Here is a 22,512-nt window from a genome sequence, read left to right as displayed (position 1 = left end):
GGCAAAGGGCTAAAATTTAACTGCATGCTCTGTATATTTGCTGATGGTTTGCAGTTATTTCTATGCAGTTTATTTTATTCCAAAATTACATCAAACTTCGTAAGCCATGCAATAAACCTAACAATTGAGAGCAAAAATTATGTGACAATACTGTATAGCACAAACCTAAGAGTTAAAAATCTAATACTTTTTCACCAAGTTTCTATTAATCAGAAGGACTAAACAGTGATCACAGATGTAGTGAAAGGTAAACCCATATCACAATTCCAAAATCTAATAAAATTCAATTATGTTGGTAAACTAAAATCCTACAAGAGTATAAGAGGCTGAGTTGAGATGGACCATTATACTACAACATTAAAAAAACATAGAGAAAGAGGCACCTTTACATACATCGTAGGAAAAATCTTTTAATTCTATTTAATTGTTGTTTTACAGGAGAATACTTATGTTTCAAAAACACAAGTAATTGAAACACAACAGTAACAGCACATACGCAGTGAAGGTGATTTAAATATTACATATATGGTAACATCTTCTATAAGAGGCTGAGATACACTTATGTAATATTCAGCCTTCTCCCATCAAAGCAACCCCCAGCTGTATGCAATGCTAACTCCAGTAAGGAAATTGGACCCCAGAATTTCCCATTGTCTAATTAGAAGCAAGAGATCTGCTGATCCTTAGTCAGAGTTGGGAAAGTCGTCTCCGTCTTTGCCCATGAAAGGTTTGAGGTTCAGCCATTGGTTTGTGTACCTGAGTCATACTTTGCCGTTATCAAAAGAACCAACAGAGCAGCAATAAAAAGTAAACTGTATTTTGTTGTTTTATGCTGATTAAAAAAACAGACTCTGTCCTTTATATCTTAGATAATGAAAGACACTGAGGGTTAAAAAAAATCAATTTCCAAGAAAATATCCTTTTCTTTCTTTCAATTTAAAATCTAAAATTCCTTTTTTTGAATACAAAGCTGTCAAATTTGCTTTTCAGAAGCATCCTCATCATTAGTGGACTTCTCTTCCTTTTTGTTTTTAAAGAGTGACTGCTAGTGTCAAAACACGAGTTTTTTAGGCACCTCCCATGAGAATTCATTTCTTCCAAAGTGACCATAACATGCTGTCTTCTGGTAAATGGGCTTTTTAAGGTCCAAATCCCTGTGTGTATAATAAAAAGAAGAGAAAATTCTTCACATTAAGGTATTTCATGATAACAACCATTAAATTCCTGATGGTGATACTCATTTCATGCCCTTAGTCAAGCAAGCATATTTTGGAGATGCACACATACCAGTGAACATGTCCAATGGAGAACCATAAAAGTTACAACAAAACTTAAATGTGAAGTACTTTGGGACTACAGGAAAGTCCTTACTATTGAGAATTATTAATTTTAATGGAAAAGATTAAATAACCTTCAATTCCTTTTGTAAAACAAAACATACCTTTTTTCACAGCAAAGTAACTTAAAATTCTTGGAATACAAAAGTTATTTTATTTGAGTTCCATATGCTTCATATGAAACTGGAAAAGTACATCTGTTATCTTAAAAGATATGGCACACTGGTAGATCCATAAAAGGTATCAACTGTGAAGTCTGACAGAATGACAGAATGGGACTCTCTTTTGTACAGCATGGAACAATCCCATGCTAGTTCAACAGGCTGACTCTTACACTGTAAGATCTAATGGTTTTGCAAGAAATAATTTCTAGCATGTGATCACCAAGATGTTTTCCTTTTTGATGGTTTCTATACCTTACAATAACTCCAGGCCGAAGATCAAAGTTATTGTGCACGATGTCCAACAGCTCTTTCTCTGTTTTCTGGGAAGTTCCATAAGTGAACAGTGAAATAGACAGTGGATGAGCAACCCCAATGGCATAAGAAACCTATGGCAAAAAAGACACCATAGTTAGCAATTAAACATGACACCTCAATGGGCAACAGTATACGACAGAAGAAAGCATTCATTCATGAACCATCTTAAGAAAACTAAGACCTCTGCTTTACCTCCCATATTTGCACAATCTGTATTTCTAGAAAAAAAAAGAGAAAATTTTGAAAATGCTGAGGTCTCTAGATAACGTTCTTCTCCATTAACCAGTCATCCCATGCTCATTTCCGTGACAGTAAATGTCAGAGGGTTGAGGGCTCCATAAATGTCTAGAAAAACAGCCAATAAAATGAAAGCCAAAGGAAAAGTTCCAGCTACAAGAAGCTGATAGGCTATTAGTGACATTACAGTGGTCTTGAACCAAACACATGAAGGTCTTCCTTTCCTCAACTCCAAGCCATCACCAAGACTGCTTCTACTACAGTGTCTTGTACAGTGTGTATTCCAGGTGACGCTGAAAAAGAAAAATCTCATTGAGAAAAGCAACATTCATAGCAAACCATACCTGAACCAGAACACGGCGACAGAGCCCAGCTTTCACAAGAGACTTGGCCACCCAACGGGCTGCGTACGCAGCTGATCGGTCCACCTTCGTATAGTCTTTGCCAGAGAAGGCACCACCTCCATGGGCTCCCCAACCACCGTAAGTATCCACAATGATCTTTCGACCAGTAACACCAGCATCACCCTGAATCAGTAAAAGAATTTGTCCATTTTACAATCCATCTTATTATGTCTCAAACAAGGCTATGCATCCTTCAGAAGACTACAACGTGTAAGTTCACCACATATGGATTGCTGTGGGGTAGCTGAAGGAATGAACTTGTCTCACCAAACTACAACAGTAGCTATAAAAGTTCTTTAAAGCCAGATTCGTAAGACAAACCATTCACGAATTGCATTTAGTAATCAAGCAAACAGGTTTACACCCAGATAGCTAGAGCATGCACTGCCTCTTTCAAAAGTAAATTCCAGACAATATGGGAACTTTGGTTTAGAAGTGACCTATCTATCACATCCAAACTGAATACAGAATATTGCTAACAAACTACATGCCATATAGGAAACATTGAGAGATTTTACACTGTTAAAAAAAAATAAATAATTAAAGATCAGGCTTTTGTATCTCTTGGTCAAAATCTGAAGTTGTGTGAATATTAAATAGTAGATGTCTTTTTTGTATTTACCATCAAAAGGTATGTTAGTGCTACCTTATACATCATTATATGGAGGCTGGCAGTCAACACTTCCAGTACAGTATCATTACAGAGACTATCATACAAATATGTATTAAAAACCACATTTCCAGACCTGAAATATTTCTAGTCTAATTTAAACTATACACAACAGTTATGCAGTAGTAGGCAGTTATAGGTAATTGAGAAAGGATTACTTCTTTCTAAGAACAGATACTTTAAAATATTAAATAAGGAAGTGCAGATAACCTTTTAGCTGCCTACACAGCTATCCTGATTGTTCCTCATATGTGGTTGATATTTCACTTAATCTTGGTTAGATGCTCAGTAGCTGACTAATCATCTAACCCCCCCTAATTTACTAAATGCTTAAGCTTTCTGGTGTGAATGGAAACATGGTCAGATTTGAAATTCAGTTTCCACCTGTGCAGGAAGGTTTGAAATTCTTTGTCTACAGAATACCATGTCAGTAAAATTCAACTGCTGGAATGTTTGCATGGCAAACACAAGTGGAGAGTCAAAGTTTTTCTTAGAAAGACTATGCATATACACAGAAGAAAACCTTTGGTACTGTTTGTTCCATTTTGCTAAGAAAACAGCGGGATGTAAATCTGAATTGCAGATAGCTGAGCTTGTGTAAAAGATCCTGTCCTGGAGTTCTTTTGCTTGACTCAAACCTTAATTTCTGATAGCATAGACAGTTGCAATGAGAACACCTTGTGTACCATCATGACTGCAGAACTAAGTGAGAGGAAGAGAAAGGGACAGGTCAAAGGAAAAAAAAAACCAAACCCACCCCTCTATTTAAAGGTGCTGAAAGAGCACAAATACATTTGTAAAGCGTGTGGAAGTGACTTTTGCAAAGAGCTGTAATGTCCTCACAGTACCAGCGGGTGTTGCTGTTGGGAAAACAGTGATAGCAGCAAAATTACTAATTTTGCCATAGCCAGAATTCAAGGTACCACCATGCTCAAAAGCATAAGGTGAAAATCCAGGTGATGTGTCTTCTTTAGATGAACTGAGCTGGAGATTAAGACAGCCTTCTATAGCTAGCACTGTTAAAAATAAAACTGAGTAATACTGTTATGAAAAATAACCAGAAACTTCACAAGGGAAGAAATAGTTATTTTCTGGTTGCTGCAATGCTATTGTAAATTGCTCAAGTGATGATAGCAGTTGTAAGGCCATGGACACACAGTCAGATTGACCCACACTAAGTAAACTTATCCCAGGTTTAAAAAGCTGCAAACATACACTGCAACGTGCCTGTGTTTGTATGTGCAAACATAAGCAGTATAGTTCCACCACAAGAGTAGAAAAGGCATTCCTGGTTGGCTTACCAAATGTAATTATATTACATTTTTAAATGGGTGCAGTTTTGTGCACACCTGAATATTTTCTTATGTGTAGCCTTCTCTTTGTATGTAGCTATGATTGCTGCATTGGTTCATTTGCTCCAAGTTACGGCTCAAGTTCGCCTATCCATTTGTCCATAGTCTAGGATGTGAATGATACACAAAATTTCAGTGATACTACCAATTCAACTACACAAAAATACATTTTTTGTACAATCATTATTGTAATGATTAATCTCAACACCTTTCTATCTGTTCCATGACACTAATGTAAAAAGACACAGCATGTTTTCAGGTACAAACTCCAGCAGACGAATGAATTCAAACAGCAAAGGAAAAGCAATGTGTACTTGGATTTGTAGTAAAATTTGACCTAATTTCAGGGTGGAGCTTTGAAATTTTGCTGTGATAGTTCTGAAGGGAACTGAAGACTAAAACATTGGGAATGGTGAATTTGTTTTCGAAAACTAAATCTCAGAAGTCCTGATCCTACAGAGAGCGGAAGTTCTGCCTGACTTCTGTGAGTGCAGGCAGGATCAAATTATAAATCCCAGCTCCTGCATTGCCTAGATAAAGCAAAAGCAACATCTATTTTCTCACCAGGAGAAACCTTTCAGGGTCTGATTTTCAGAACAGATGAACACATTCAGTTCTCATTGGTGTCAGGCAGAACAGTGTGAGCTATACAGATCGCATAACCAGGTTCACTGTAAGAGAAGTAAAACTTCTCTTGTCCATCTCTCTGTAAGGAGCGCTTTCCACGAGAACGGATTGCGTGTCTCACCCAGCGCTGGACTCAAGAGGGTTTGAGGAAACCCGGAGCTGGGCTGTACATTCCACACGCAATGTAAGATTCAGCTCAACTTGCCTGCCTAGTCACAACACATTTATCATATAACCATGCCCTCGAAGGCTACTTTGGTATACAGCACATGAAACCCTGGATGCTTTTCCCACATACAACTGCAGTTAAAACTTCCAGTAGGTAGCTTGCTTCTCACACCCTAGGACAGACATGTCAAAAAACAGAGCATTTCTTTTAAGACACACACCCAATGACAAAGGCAAGATGATAAAAGCACCAAAATAATACAACACAAACCTGAGGCCCTCCAATAACAAAACGTCCACTAGGTTGAAGGTGATAAATGGTTTTCTCATCCAAGTATTTTGCAGGGACGACAGCTTGGATCACACGATCCTTCAGGGTTCTGCGCATATTCTCCAGAGAAATGGTTTCATCATGCTGCACAGATATCACAATGGTGTGAACGCGTACTGGGATGACTGCCCCATTCTCCTGGATATACTGAACCGTGACCTGAATAGAACAGGGAGAAGGAGGAAGAGAAAAGCAAAGTTGCTATAAAACGTATTACTGGTCTACATCAAACATCACACTATGTTATTCCAAGAGCAAAATTGTAGCAAAATGTCAATGCTGATATCATAATGATGCTCACATTGTTGCCAAGGTATGAGAAATGAAGCCTATTTTCTCATTCCTCATTTTTGCCGTGCTAAGCAAAAAAAAAACCCCAACTCAGTATGAGCAATCTGATTTTCTATTAAATTGTCCAAAATGTGTCTTTCATTTATGTTCTCAGTGCATCTTCAAAAAGGCCAGCCCGAATCCCTAACGACAAATCCTTTGGATTCTTTGGATCTCCTGTCACTTCTTCAATGAGCACAGACCATTTAAGTCTGAAGGGTTAAATGTTTCTTCACTGGTAGGTGGATAATTGCTCCTAGCACTCTGATAGAGGTTAACCATTTTCCAACAGTCAAGGAGACGGTATCATAAGCAGTGGAAATGCTTTATCTGCTGCATGTAGGTTATATATCTGCTACTTGTAGGTTATCCTGATACTCGGAACACCATCAATTGCTGTCTTTAAAAATATTTAAGATTTATGGAAAGAAAAAGTGTTAGTTTTCAACTATCTGAAATATCCATAGCAGTATTTACCTGTGTCTTAGAGTCAGGCCTCAGCCAAGGAAGTTCTCCATTACGCCTCAGCTCTGCTAACCTGGCATTCAGTTTATGAGCAAGAATAATTGTTAGAGGCATACATTCTTCTGTCTCATCTGTTGCATAACCAAACATCAAACCCTACAGGAGGAGAAGATATACTTCAGTCACTGTTAAAAGCACCACAACCAAAGGCAACCAGATTTCATCTGAAGCAAAGAGCAAACAGTACCCTCAAGTTTACTTTCTACTGCTTTACATTACAGTGCAAGAAGCCTAAACTCAGATCAGGCTGCAACATGTTACAGTGTAATGAGAAACAAACCACGTTCCTAGAATTTTTCACTGAAAGCCTGAAGGTTTACTTGTTGAGCTGGGAGCCTAGACAAAAATGGAGACGTTTCTGTGAAAAAATCAGGTTCTTTCACAGAAAAAAAAATTTGTTGGAGTAAAACAATTTCAGGACTATTCTGTCGTAGGAAAGGCATTATCATTAGCCCAGAAAGGTTGTAGTGGCTTTTATGCATAAATACAGACACATTTATACTGCAGCTTGCATCTGAAATTTCAGTGGAATGGGATGTGAATACTCCATGAAGGATGTACCATTCAACAGATTAAGGCACCTCCCTCATATTGTCAATGCCACATGCTTCTAGTCACAGCTTCTACTATTATTCAGTCATGGTCCCTGCATCAGATTATAATTTGTTAAATAGAGTTAGCAGCATTTTCTTTCTCCTCATCCAGTGTATGTTTGATAAAAAAAAAAGAAAAAAGACACAAAGGTACTTTGATACAATGGAAAGGGAGGCCATCAAAGTGACAAAGAAAGTCAGATATCTTTTCATCTTATGTAGTATTATGACCCCATGACAGCATAAAAGCATTTTAATTTAGTCCTTGAGGGTTTTCTGAATATTAGCATGGCTCCTGGACTCTGATATCTCCACTTATGGTTCTCAACAGCATTGTTATAAACTAGATATTACTACTAAGGATAACTACTGTAAATGTTAAACTTGCTCATACTGGCATCAGCCAGATTATGGAGTTTTTATGTTAGCATCTTTCTCTTGGGAACATGCAATAATTATCTACATATGTTATTTAGCTCATAGAAATTAAGCTTGGACAGCCTTAATTATGTGGAACACCTATTACAATAGATGCCTCTGGGAAATAAATGAGAATTAAAAGTACTCTGGCGTATTTGCCTTCATTGTACGAATGCTGAAGACAGTTGAAACATTGCCTAATTTTTTGCTGTGTAAAATCTCAAGAGCTCTGTGAAAGTTAAAAGGTGCTTTGTTTATTCCATCTTACACAACAAGTCTGGCTGCAAGATGAATGGTCTAATGAATCTAAAGCTACTCAACAAAACCTAGAAATGCATAAGCAAAAAACCTTTGCTAAATTCTAAAGTACACATCCTCAGCTACTATAAACTGCCAGAGCTCTCCTGACTTGCATGACTGCTATAACAAACACCAGACAAAAGTCTGCTCTCAAAGAACTTCCAACTGTTTTAATAAAAATATGGGTTTTATTCTGGGGTAGCCCAAGATGGAAGTGTGGAAATCTTCATATGGGTTTTGATTTAGAAAACAGGGAAATAAGATGGGGTAAACTTTTTCCATTCAAACAGCTTTGATGTTTTAGATGTGATGTTATGTCTACCTGATCTCCAGCACCAACATCCTCTTCATCCCTGTGTAGATGAACACCTTGGGCAATATCAGGTGACTGCTGTTCCAGTGCCACTAAAACATTGCAAGTCTTGTAGTCAAAGCCTATTTGGAAAAAAGAATAGCAGTGAATAGCTTTTTCTGCCACAGTTAAGGAATAGAAAAAGAATAGCTTTTTCTGCCACAATTAAGGAAAGTAACATGGAACCATATGACAGAATTTTCATTCTGAAGGATATTGCATTCAGAACTCAAAACCTAATTGCTATTTTTACTTATTTTTTTGTCAATACAACACTTGAAACCTTTTTTTGAAGGTGGTGGAGTATATAGGGTTGTCTTTATTGCTTGTTACTGCTTGTTTTCTCTTGCATTGGTACCCTGTGCCAAGCCAATTCAAATTAATTGTTAACTGCAGAAAACTACTCATAAAAGTAAATAATGAGCCCCTCCCAAATAAATAGTATTAAAAACCTCTACGTAAATTCCTAGGAGCTGATGTTTTCAGCAACTGAAGACTCTGCTCTCTGATTATACTTTATTTGTAATACATGTAAAGCAGTGTTTGTACCTGAATCTCTCATGGGAGTTTGTGAGAGCCACAAACAGAGAAAAAAACAGATTCAAGTTTCATAGCAAACATGGAAGTAGGAATTTTCTTTCAAAGATCAAAAGGAGGGTTTTGAAAAGAAATTGAAAGACTTGCAGAAGATTGTGGCAAAATTTTCCACCTGTTCCCAGATATATTAATAGTAACTTGCTTCTCTCCAAATCCAAACTTTTCTAGAAATGTAGCTACTGGCACCTGCTGACCAAACTCATGTTCAGCCAATACAACATATACACACATCCATATGCATATGATCCACTTGAAGAATGCTCTTTTAAGTAGTCTATGTAGAGAAGAAAATCATATTTCTGTGTGCAATTGTTTGTTTTAGATTTTTGCTTTATTTCTGCATAGAAATTTTTTTTACTGGGTCACTGCATCTCCCCTTATCGTTTTTGGCAGTTAGGATAAAAAGGAGATTTATGACCTACTAGATTTGCCAGTGTTTTCTGAAAGCACTGCTGTTACATGATGGTAGAGGTAACCTGCAGATGTGCTGCTATAATATTCTCCCACCACAATCTCCCTGTAAATTCAACAGCAATTAGAGGATTGCAGGAAACACCTTTTTTTAACCAAAAGTTCTTAAAAGATACACTTCACTGTAACACTATACTTGGAATATTTGTAGTGTATAAACAGACACATGGCAAATCAGAAAGCAAAATGTGCCTAGCAGATAAAGCATTTTGTCTTTTTTATCATTTGTACATAATGCAAACTGGATTTGGACTGCATACTCAGTGTAGGAGGAGCTGTTCAGAGCTAACAGAGCATCTTGCACAGTGAGAACCTGCTTTACACCTGGGAATTCTAGATGCTACCACAGTACAAATATATAATGGAACAATGAAATGAACTACGTTTCTTCTTCCCTCTCTTTAGCACCAGGATGCATCAACCAGCTTGCCAAATGAATAACCAAGATTCGAGTTCTTGCAGGTTTGGAGGAGTGGTAGATTCTGTGGCTCAAGCTGCAGGTAACTATTCTGGCCTAATACCACAGCTCAAAGTATATTCTGCCTAGTCCCTCTCAGTTTTAACTCATATATGATGGTTTTTCTACTTACTGGGATAAAGTCAGAAAGTGTATCACGTAGTACCATGTAAGCAACTTTCACACAGGATACCCAGTTTTTATCAGGCTTGCTAAAGCTCATATACAGAAGTGGTGACAGACCTGTTTTACAGTTGCCTATTTCTTGCTCTTCAAGGATTTCATTAGTTTTTTCCACCAACCTTTAGCTGAATCATCATAGCCAATATGTCTAATTGCATCTCGGACAACTCGTTGATAATCCACAATAGCATGAGATGTGATCTCCCCACAGAGCAACACCATTCCTGTCTTACATACTGTCTCTGAAAAGAGAGATGAAAACAGGATTACAACACCAGAATAACCCAGCCCACTAAAACAAATAACTATGTTTGTGATGATGGTGATTTTGAGAGATCTAATGGGTATATACAGTGTAAGTCCTTTCTACCCATATTTTTAGCATTATTAGCTCCTTCTACAACAAATTATTTTTATATTCACTGCATGCCTGAAAGTAAGGAAAAGACTAATACATCCAATTTACAAATGGGAAAGTCAAAACACTGAGCATGATTCAGTGATATGCAGAGATTTTAGGGAAATATAGTGTTAAGTTGTGATTTCTAAATCCACTTAATCACTCTAAGATACATACTGAGGCTAAATAAAACTTATCAATGATACAACTATTTTGAAAACTTGCCTCCAGTCCCAGGAGGAAGAATCTGAAGATGAGGTTTAGGTACATAATATATGAACTGGGGTAATGACCTGAGAGTTGATGGTACAACTCTGAAGAGATTTCAAAAAACAAGCACTTAAGGGGACACGGACTGAAAAATTAGTACTTTATTAAATATAGTAAATGAACATTGCAACAAAACATTCAAATATTTCAAAAATCCACTGCAGTGAAGACAAATCTGTTCTTCCCAGGAAAATTCAGTCCACACACAAGATTAATTATCCTACCCTTCTACTGCCTGCTTAGGCTTCAGTCTTTATAAAAACTTTCACTGTTTCTTCTCATCGCTCCTCTTCTTGAAGACTGTATTTCTTATGTAATTTTCTCGAGAGTAAAATTAATTAGCAAATGATAGCATCAAGCTCTTTGCAAACAACGTTAAAAAAGAACAGTGACTAGGTGATGACTTAAAGCAAAGCAGCAAACAACTTACCACAAGCAACCTTGGCATTTGGGTCCTGTTTGAGATGAGCATCTAATACAGCATCGCTGATTTGGTCACAGATTTTATCTGCAAGACATCAAAGTTGTGATTCAAAACCATAACGCTCAATATAAAACATGGACTGTTCGCATCACTTTGAATAGGTAGGTATTTCAGCAAGGAAATTTTATAGCTAATTACTGGAATATTTAAGCTAGATAAATAGAAAGACATATGAAATATCCTGCAAACAAAGTCAGTAGATACAATGGGGAATTTACTGACTGGTGTAAACTAATACTGGCTACAACTTTACCTGTAGTTTTCTGCACTTAAGTGTGAAGCAAGTATGTTGTGCCTAGAATCACCTGAAAGACTAAGAGGCTTTACTCCCAGCCTTCTTCTCTAATACCACAAGCCGATACAGCATGCTCATCAGTAGTATGCTAACAAGAAGGTGATATTCCACTATCAACTTCCATCTCCCCAACAAGAAGTTAGAATGTACCTCATCAACACTGCCAATAAGGCCTGAGAAAGTGTTCAGATTCATACAGATAATGCACAGCTCAAAGTCAAGAGCCTGTTTCGGGTTTGCTTCCTCTCACTGCTTCGACCATCCTGCAATGCCATCTCCTAACAATCCCAGCAACACACCTAAGGCAGGGGAGTGAGCAGCGCACACAGAAGCAAGAAGGGGTTACCAACTGAGGTCTGCCTGAAGTTAATCTTGAGTATATTGTCAGTTATATCCCAAATACAAAGGTTTCAGCTCATGTTTATCATAATAATCTTTTCTCTTTTTCTTTCTTTCTTTTCTTACCTTTTTAATGAATAATGAATTTTAATCAAATAATGTAGCTAATGTAATGAACATAAAAGGGCAGCACCCATAACAATGCCTTCCACATGAAAATGGTAATTTTTCTCATATATTTTAATTTTATTGTTAAAAAAAGTCTAGTATTACATCCTATGTTTAGATGTTGCCATAACATGCTGTGTGGCAAAATAAATTAATCTCCTGCCTTGCCATTTGCAACACAATCTTTGGAAAGCAATGTTTTGTAAGAGTATGTCATTACAGAGTTTTAATACATTTAACCTCAAGTCAAAATAAATTATCATTTATTTTCATGAGGAAGGTGTACATTTAGCTAAGAGGGACAAATCAAAAAATAGAGAACTAGTGTGATTCTGACACTCCTATCTCCCATATTAACCACTCCAGCACAAAAAGAACAAATGCAAAAGACAATTAGCAAATGTAGGCTGCATTGGAACTTTCAGCCTTGCAAGAACTGTACATGGATTACTAAATTTGGGACAATTATTACCAGACAGGAATCACACCCCATTCTTGCAATTTAGTTAGAAGTCCAAATGAACCTTGTCTAGCAAGACTGGGGACAAAAATGGCAGGAGTGATTAAAATGAATCTCTGCTTGCTCCTTTCAAAGTTTCCATTTTTATAGGGAAATATATCCATATTTTCAAGCATAAAATCAAAAATTATTGATGAAAATACGTCATTTTTTATTACCTTGGTGGGACAATAGAGTAACTTGGATAGGATGACCTTCTTAGTGCAGGCCCAGTGCCCTGCAGTAAACTCCTAGTGATTGGGACTGCTTTGTAGTCTTTTTTTCACCACCCAGAGTTTCTATGCCAGGAACAACCTTTATCCCTGTCCTTGCTCCACATGAAGCACATGTCACCTGCATTAGATGCCAGTGTCCCATGTTTGTCTAAGTTCCCTGTATGGCACATACAGGGATATTATATGCATTCTTTCCAGAACATTCAAGAAGAGTACAGGTAATCCCATATAATTAATTCATCCTCATTTCTCTTTATGGCACCTATCTGGTACAAAGAACCTTATGTTGGTTTGCATGCTGTGGTTGAAATTAATTTATGAACTAAAACTTTCATTAAATGTCTCAATGGACCATTGGCCATAGTAAAATGAAAAAGTGAAATCAATAAGTGATGATTTAACAGGATGTTTTAATGTTATTGTGTTTTTTGCATGAACCGTATCATTAGTATCTACAGTATTTCATGGATATTGGTAGATAGAAAAGCAGTTCTTTTGCTTCCCTCTCAGAGAAATAACACAGCAAACATTCATGAACAAAAAGGATAGTTCCCATTTACAGAAGGGGAGAGTTTGTCTTACAAAGCTGTTACTCTGAAAAGATCATGATAGAAAACCAGATGAACAGACGTCCATAGAAATTAAATTATCTCCATACAATAGCATTAGTGAGACTACTACAAAATTACTAGATTTTGGTGGTGGTATTCCAAAGATGATGTTAAGAACTGGCAGGAAGGTTTAGGACAGACTGAGAAGAATGCCCCAAAATCAGAAAAATCTATTTTACAGGATGAAATCATTCAAGCTCAATCTAGTTTTGAAAAGCTGAAGGAAAGGCAACCTACCAGAGGAAATCCTTATAGGCACTGGGATCACAGTCTCTAAGAACCTAAAAATAACATGCTGAAATATTTTTTTTTTGTCTGATGGACAATAATATAACTACAGCTGATAGCTGAAAATTAGACAGATATAGATTCAAAAAGGAAAGTCTTATAAGGGTGAGAGCCATTGAAACCATTCATCTAGAGGTATGCAGGATTCTTTGTTCCTTTCAAATCTCTAGATGAAAATTGGCTATCTTTTTAAAAAGTGTGAGTGAAATCCAACCATCATTTACTAGCGTGTTTGAAGAATTCTTGGACAAAATATCATTACCTGTGTATGAAGGTCCGACCAGATTATATATCACAGGTTCCTTCTGGTCTTTAAAATCTATGTGAGAATTTAATCAATTAAAATAATAAATTAGAATAATTTCATCTACTATGCTAATAGCATATCTTTAGATTAAAATGGGCTGAGACAAATCAGTTTGACAATTTATGTCATAGCTGATTGTTGACGCAACAACCAGCAGTGTTAGTGCAACTAGATCCAAATAGTGATACAGATATATCTATCAAGGCTGGAAAGAGAAATCTAGCTGGATGTTTGGCTGATTAATGCATTAAATTAAGGGCATGTCTATTAGTAAAGGTCTCTGGTGTAAAATAAAACCAGGCGTTCTATTTTTAGCAATGCTTAGCAGGCTTTGTGCACCCTTCATTCTGTTATTTAAATTCTCATCTCAACCATCCCCATTTCTCTTATTAGCTGCTAAATGTGACAGGATATATTTGTCCACTATTTCCTTCCTTTTTTTTCCTTCTTTTTTGGAAACAGGGAAAGCATAATGGAACACCTCTACTGAGGCATTACCATCTAAAAAAATGATGTAATAGGTAAGAGTTCAGTTCATGCATACCTTCATGTAATGAATTACTATTCCAATAGGATAAATATTGCAGAAGGGATGTATAGGCTGAGGATTTCTTGACTGAGCAGGAAAGTATTAGATAACCATAAATTCTTTTCATGAAATCCAATCATCCCACAGACACAGTCTTATGGCAGAGATGCCAATGAGCCGTAAAACAGCTCTTGCTAACTATAAAAGGAATGAATGAGACCAGGGGAGCTGATGATAAACCCTACTCAAATGCCCAGTTGTCAAATTATGAAGGAGTCATTCAATAAGAAAAGTGATCTCCAGTAATTAGAAGGAGCTTCACAGTTTTCCAGATAGTTGGACATAAGTTTGTTACATGAATCTTGACTGTGTAAGAGCCTAACACAAGCTGTGACATCTGCAAGTTCTCAGGACCTCCCCAAGAATTCAGTTTCACAGATTCACCACACACACACACACAAAATAAATCTATGAACACCAGTAACAACTGAAAATTTAATTCAAAAAAGCTCCACCCTTTGAAGCACAACAAAAAGGTACAGCCACACTTCTGGCTTTGATTTAAATATAATAAACATTGAACATTACAAAAGGTAAGATTGAATTTCTTAAAAACCTGTGATCATCAAAATAAAATTTGATTTTTTTAATGATACATTATTCAGCTCAACAGAAAAAAAAAACTAGAATGTAAAATTATATATTCAAAATGTGATAAACTGAGGAATTCTCAGTTTTCTGGTAAAAAATTAAAATGGTCAAGAAACACAGATACTTATCACGAGCACTTCACCAAAAAATAAGCTTTCCACCAAAAAAGTTTCACTAGAAAGACTTCAAATCACTGAATTGGGCTGTATTACATTTTTCCTATTCAAAAGACTCTTGAGGAGTGCTAATTGAGAACTGCAGTGGTACTTCAATATTAACACTACACTGTTTAAATATCTTGTACATCTGTTCTCTTTGTTCAATACACAGTTTACTGAAGTATTATGTATATTGTTAAGTATATACAACATTAGATATTGTTAAGTATATATAATGTTAGATACAAGACACGCAAGCATTAACTTGCTGGAAAGATCTGCATTTTGTGTTTACTTTTTTCTTTTGTAACTTTTTTTCTGTGAATATCCAGAAGATAAGCATATGTTTTTAATATGGCTGAAAATCTGAGGGTGCTTTTAGCAGATGCTTTCTCTTATATTTTTAAAGAGATTCCTTGATACTTACTGGAAAACTGAATGACATTCTGTTTGCAGGCAATTCCACCTGAAGTCACACCAGATAGGGGAAGGAATTAATCCTAAGCGGTTTGGCACCTGTAAGACATTGTGGGTCAGAGAAACACACAATGCCTTTCAAAGCACAGTGAAACCATTGTGCAGCACGGACAGACACTACTGGACAAAGCAAAATGGAGCAAAGACAAAAAGCAGCTATAAAAAAAAAAAATCTTTCTCTTCCCCATGCTGCTATCTATGTGGTTTTATTATATTGAAATGAAGAAATCACATGTAAGTCTTCAGAGAGTTTGGAATTTACCCAACTAAATGCCAAGATTAAAGACCTGGAAGGAAGTCCCAAATTTTATACCCAAGTGATCTTGAAGAATTTGGATGGAGAAAACGGAATAAACAGAGTCTTTATAAAATCTTTGGACAGCACAGGTAATATCTGTACGTTAATTATTGCCAGCTATTACTTGCTTCTATGGAATTTGGGCTACTTAGTGACACGCAACTCTTAGGCATTGCACAGGTATAAGGCAGTTCTCTGTATACCCAAATAAATAAGTATGTAATTTCTCCTGCTTTGTTTATTAAGAAGGAGATTTCCATTAAAGCATTCAGTCCTCAGCTAATATAATCAGAATGATTTCCACTAGACAAAGATCTAGTTCAGGATCTTCACTTCAGATAATGCCCTCTAGCAAAACTATACTATCACATACAGAAAGGAAATAATCAAGAACACGCAAATTATCCATTTGGTATCAAACAGAGGCACTGAAAACTCACAATTAAATTCTAGTGCTACTGATAACGTCAGAAGCCCAACTACTTCCTCAGACACCAGGCCCTGTTTTAAGAAATAGCCAAGATTTTCCTGGGTGATAAAAATTTAATGACATGTCTACACCTCTTGCAAAAACACAGACACGGAAAAGGGGGGTGTGCCAGGACATAAGGGTGATCAGTTTGCTGTCAGAAACTTAAGCTATCGCTGATATGATTAAGACCTATTGTTGGGCTGTGTTCAGGAAGAAGAATTTGCAGGACCACCCAGAGTTACTTACTGTCAACCTGTCCTCCCTTGATCTGGAAAATCTGTATTTTTCCTTTGTCATAGGCGTCTGGGTTTTCAGTACCCTACATGAAGACCTAGGCTGTTTAAGTATAAGCATCACGGTCTTGAAAATGTGGAGTAAATGTTCATTTTCTGCCCCCTCTACAACAAGCCTCTCAGGTGGCCACTTCTCATCTCACAGTACCCAGAGATCTGGCAACCTCTGCCAGATGAGAGGCTGTACACAAATCTAACAAGTGGTAACACTGTTTCTCAAAGGCCTGCCAAGTATTTCAGCACAGGAGGAAAACGGTGCTCATGGGACTTAAAAGAAGGCCTACTGAGGGCCAATAAAGTTTTGGAAATAAAGAAGGGAATGTGAATAAGAACTAAAAAATAGGCCAAATTCTAAAACAAGAAGCGAGACAAAAAGAGAATTGGTGAAGGAAGGAAACCAAGGGACAAAGCTAAACCTGGGGACTCAGTTGAACTCTTCCTATTCTGAGATTTACCTATTATTGCCCCAGGGGGATTAAAAACAATGATTAGAGTAGCATAAATTGAGACCTATCATCTTTGGAAATACCATCAGCAATTTAAAATTACCATCTTGCATAATGTTATTTTTCCCATGAAACTACATTGCGCTACAGACGCTGGATGTAATTATATATAAATTTGAGATGGGACCAATGTCCCAAGGACTGAATGTGGTTGTCATTTTCTGATTGTGTTACATCAGAAAGAACCCCAACTGGCTTAACCTGATGTAGCTGCCTTGACATTGACAGAGAGGTACTGAGTTGCATCAGCCATGGATTTGATCTGCACTAGTGTTAATATTATAGAATAGTATCAGGATTATAGACATAAAATTCTCACTGCTGACCTTTTTATACTCTGCTATGTCATTCCACCCATTTATGATTTACTCACATAACACGAATACAGACCTGAAAAAGCCTGATTATAGCAAAAGGTAGAGGACACCAAATTGGCTTCTTAAATAAATACACTTTTCAGGACATCAAACAGTCTATTGTCCCCTGGCCTCATTTGGGGGAACACTTGCTGTTGACATAAGGTATATGTTTATGGCAGATGAACATTTGTTTTCAATAAAATTGAACTAAGCTCTGCTGACCATACATAAAGTTTAGCAAATAACTGTCCACTATTTGCTTAAGCCATTCCATATATTGCATCAGATGATGGAATGGGGGGAAAAAATCAGCAACTTTGCCATGTACAGCTGCTGGGACCATTGATTTTTAAACTCTTTAAAATAGCCTGCTTAGAGATATTCCTGTTGTGGCTGACAGGTTTAGAGCATAGCATATATGCAGGACAGTTTCACAGGGCCCATAAAGATCTGGAACTTGAGAAGTAAGCTATGCATTCTTATCCTATGTGCAACTTGAGTCTATCAGAGATATAGTAGTGTCTCCACATAAATACTGAAGGAAATTCAGATGAAAAGGAAGGAGCAGCAAACATAAACCACACTGCCCTCCTCAGTGTAACACACATCCTGCAAAAGCACATAAACTCCTGTTGGAAGCACCCTAGTTATAGCGGTCCTATAGTCTATATGGACAAAGTCCTATAGAAATAAGTAAAAAGTGCCCTGTTACAAATAACTTCTATAGTAAGATTAATAGCAGATGAATTCTTTTTCAGGCTTTTAAAACATTTTAAGTGAAAATATTATTTTATGCATTTGCCAGAGCTGGTTTCTTACCTGGATGCCCTTCTCCCACTGACTCCGATGTGAACATAAAAGCCCCTTCATCATCCAGCGTGTAATCACATAAACCATCCACTGGCCCATTCATGGTTGTGATGCTTTTCCTGATGGATTATTATAAAGAGTGGTTGAAGAGTTCTACCTTTAGCGCCTTCTCTTAGAGAAGGTTCTTTATCAGCAGGACTATCACTGTCTTTACTTATTACCTCTTACACTAACTTGAATTTCAGTGTGTGAAATCAGCATGTGCTTGCATCTGTGTACGCATGCAAGGAGTATGCATGTGCCTGAAGTCTGTATCCCTACCTAGCCTGATCTGTCAGTCCCTGAGCTGCTCCTATATATGGAAAAGTGAAAGTGCCTAGATAATCATGTGAGGAGAATGGAAGAGCCCATTTCTTGGCAGGGGAGTTAGTTACTTTAGGATATTTCACTAATTAACTCAGTTCTTGGAAACATTCTGGATTCAACCTGTGCAAGACTGATTATCTTAGCAACTCAACTGAGCATGAAGTAATGCAGGAGTACTGGTGACAGTTCAGGTCAGCTGCCTCTTCAGTCTGTCTCTCCCCTAATCCTGGGATCTATGTTGTGCTTCCAACTGTGTGTTGTGGTTTTACAGGGATAGATAAAAAATCTGTAAATGCATGTCTTTCTTAGTGAGAGACTAGAAGAAGTTTGCTCTGCATCATATAACTGTATTCTCCTTTTACTTTTTCATCTCTTGAAAGGTAGAATTCTCTCCTGAAATATTTTTTTTCATTTTCATTCATTCTTCATGCACATTTGAGAGACGAAACATCTGATAAGATCCAGCGTGATGAGTGCTTCTCGTTTATGCAGACATCTCCATTCAGCCTTTGCTTTTCTTTTCCTCTGTCCTCTCTTCTATTAATTCAGATCCACCTTCATTCTCTTTTTGACCACATTCTCATTATATTCCATACAATAGAAATACAATAGCTGCCACATCTGAGTACTCAGTGCTCAGTTCTGCTGCTGAAAATTTCTTCTAGTCAGATGGCTCATGTCTGGAATATGCTGATGGTATGCCAGGTATGAAGACAGATGGCATTTTGTGAGTATACGTGTCTTTAAGTTAGTATGAAAAAAACAAGTAAACATACCCATGGGGCAGATCCAGAAAATACCCAGCACTACTGCACCATTACAAAAAAATGTAATTGTTGTTAATTCCTTTACAGAAACCATTCTAGTCTCTATCTCAGATCAAATCACTGGTCTACCAAAATAAAAATTTCCCTTTAATTCTGTGAACACTGAATCATACTCTCTTAATCATTCAAGGTGTACCTGATACTTGGGTTGTAATGAGTAACACTGCTTGTTCTATAGCCCTTGTAATTTTGACAGCAATGAAATCCTTATCACCAGTTTAAAAACTGACTTAGTTTTCTTCAAACCCTTGATCAGTATCATTTTAAAAGATCACTTTATATGGCCCCTTGGATTCAAATTTCTGTATTACTACATATTTACGTATGCCTACATTCCTGAAAAAAATAACCAATGACTATGAATGTTCGCCAGTAATCTGCTGTAGCATTGGCCCCTCTGTAGTTATCATTGACATGGAATCGTTCATTTCAAAGACATTTTCTTGGGTTTCTGTTGTACAGAATTCACTTCATGCAATGAAAAGCACTGGTTGCACTTAAAAATGCAGAATTCACACATCAGATACACGTTACAAGGCATGGCTTTCTCTGAAGTAAACTGTCATCGCCCCACTGACACGAAGATTCTATCCCAGCCTGAATAAATTACGCATTAACACCACCCAGGAAAACAGAATTTGTAAAAAAATGGAAGACCAAAGAGTAAATAATTATATTAACCCTAGTTAATGGATAACATTCAAAAATTATATTAACTTTTAAAGTAAAATAACACCTGTGATAAGCATTCATTCTTAAATGCATTTTTTTTTTCTCTGTGGAAGCACAGAAAGGCATGACGGGAAGGGATGAAAGACATCTGACAAAAAACTTTTTGTACATGTAAGAGTTTTCTTTCTAATTCTGCAAACAATCCTCCAGCAAAAGCAGACAACATTGATTATTGTCAGTCTGTGAGTTCCACTCTGTCTTCCTTCTGGTTTTGCTTTTTCTTGCTTTTCAATGTCACTTAAGGACAGAAATTGTAGTTTGGGAATCAGCATTCTTGTTTTTAAGGTAACACTTAAGCGGAATGCAGAAATAGACCTCTCACATAATCCTCTTATCCCATATAAAAATAAAAAAACCCATAAGCTCTTAAATGCTGAAGATTGCAAGTGATTTGACATACGTGAGTAATGAGTTTGCAGGCCCACTGTTTATTTTGCTTCTATAGTTCCTCTTTTTGGACTCACTTCTGGCTGGTTAAATGCGTTGTTCTTTGAGACCTTTGGAGGGTCACCATTCTCTAAAAGACCCTCTCTGGTAATAGTATTCTAGATATGCTGCACAGCTGCATTTCACATCACTTGTGTAAAACCTCCAGTTTGAACTGCTTCCAGTTGTGGTTTTACTATCAAGAACAACACATTTGCTTTATGGCCATGAAGCATCTCAGCATGTTCTCTTCTAGGACATCTGTGACCAACTCTAAACCACTGTAGGGTTAGGTAATGTTTAATTTGGCTTCTCTTCCCAGACAATTTGATTTGTTAAATATTTGTAAAAAGGTAAAATAGTGCTCTACCATAATGTCTTTTTGGCACAGATCTTCTGCCTATGCAAAAAAAAAAAAAAAAAAGAAAAAAGAGTATGATAGTAAAATAATGATTGATATCAGCATTTTTCCTGATTCCATTTTATTGATAATGATTCATCAGTCAATGAACAGGCTTCCAAATTTTCTGTTAACTTTATTGCCATACTCAACAGCTTTATGGGACTGAGCCCTAAGAAAGTCAGTTTCTCTGCAAATCTATAATTCATATTTTGACCATCATTGTATTAAGTATCTTTTTACTATATTCTATGACCTTTACTCAGAAGATACCTAATGGCAAAATCCTCTCAATCTGTAGGACTCCTGTGCTTTGAAATGAGGCTAAAGACAGGAAAATCATCATGTAAAAATAACACTGTCCTTCTGTATTGTTTTAAGTATTTATTCATATTGACTATAATATCAATCCCGATCACTGGAATAGCAGTGTGAATCTTTGTTAACTGCAAGAGTCTTCGTATCTGGCACCATCCCATGGTTTTGCTACTTTTACTCACAGCAGTTCTGCAAAACTAGCCCCTTTCTAGTTCATATAACACTTAACAGCTGTCAGAAGGCATGGTTTTACTGCAGCCTTGAGAAAGCCCTGAAAATAATGAAGTGAACAAGATTTAACTAAGAAAAAGAATTTTATGAATGATTGCTATTGATGCTGCTGATTCTCTAGACAGATATGACTGATAAATTGTCTTGACCCTAGACGTCTCATGACATATTCTCATCAGATCATCTTACTTGTCCATCTTCTCCTTTCCTTATCTGTTTTTCTGCTCTACTCCCCTTCCCTCATTTTGTCTTGCTTATATCCTTTTGGTTAAAACACATTTCCCTTTCTTTTTTCTTTTTCCTTTTACTTACTACCCGTCTCTACTGGTGTCTCATTTATATTACAAACCACTAAGAATGAAGCCTACATAGATGAATGATATCTGTAGAAAAGAGAAAATGAGTTTGAGCTAGTAGCTTACAGATAAAACACTTCTATCACAGCAGAAAGGGAAGGAAGAAAGTAGGTATCCTTAAAACCTGGTCATCCTCACTTCAACTGCAGAAGAATCATGTTTTCACAGGAAGCAGTACAGGTTTAGACTCATTCACTCATACTGTTTCACCATCGTGGCAACTTTTAGGTGACTTCTTTTGAGTGAGGAGGAAATAGTGTCAAGACGACTGAAGAACTTCTACATGAATGGAGTCAGTCATGGGAAAACCTTTTCTTAAACTATGTAATTTGTCTCTCTCACCACAACTTTCAAATGCAAAGGACAATGACTTGTATTGTAGAGAGGACACACTTCACAGTATCTTAAAACTACAATTCCATTATCATTAAAGGGCCCAAACACACTTAACTTTAACAATATACAGAAATACTTATGCATACGAATAACACATAGGGAAGTGTTTTCCTAAATACTTGTTTTGTTCTCTCAACTTTATCATCAGATAAGACTTTATTTTACTAAAGTTAACTA

At 36.8% G+C, this 22,512-nt stretch overlaps 1 protein-coding gene across 1 annotated transcript; it reads right to left on the bottom strand.

Moving 5' to 3' along the window:
- Positions 1 to 384: 384 nt before the first annotated feature.
- Positions 385 to 18,597, bottom strand: MAT1A (methionine adenosyltransferase 1A). The gene is made up of 9 exons (XM_074830497.1): positions 18,293 to 18,597; positions 10,934 to 11,011; positions 9,953 to 10,075; positions 8,096 to 8,208; positions 6,413 to 6,556; positions 5,546 to 5,764; positions 2,398 to 2,580; positions 1,754 to 1,887; positions 385 to 1,154 (listed from the first exon to the last, which is right to left on the bottom strand). The coding sequence occupies exons 1-9, from the start codon at positions 18,384 to 18,386 to the stop codon at positions 1,052 to 1,054; spliced, it is 1,191 nt and encodes a 396-aa protein (XP_074686598.1). The 5' UTR covers positions 18,387 to 18,597; the 3' UTR covers positions 385 to 1,051.
- Positions 18,598 to 22,512: the final 3,915 nt, after the last annotated feature.

Source organism: Strix aluco, chromosome 7 (genome assembly GCF_031877795.1).
Source record: "Strix aluco isolate bStrAlu1 chromosome 7, bStrAlu1.hap1, whole genome shotgun sequence".
Taxonomy (NCBI): domain Eukaryota; kingdom Metazoa; phylum Chordata; class Aves; order Strigiformes; family Strigidae; genus Strix; species Strix aluco.
This window is presented reverse-complemented; position numbering and strand designations above follow the sequence as displayed.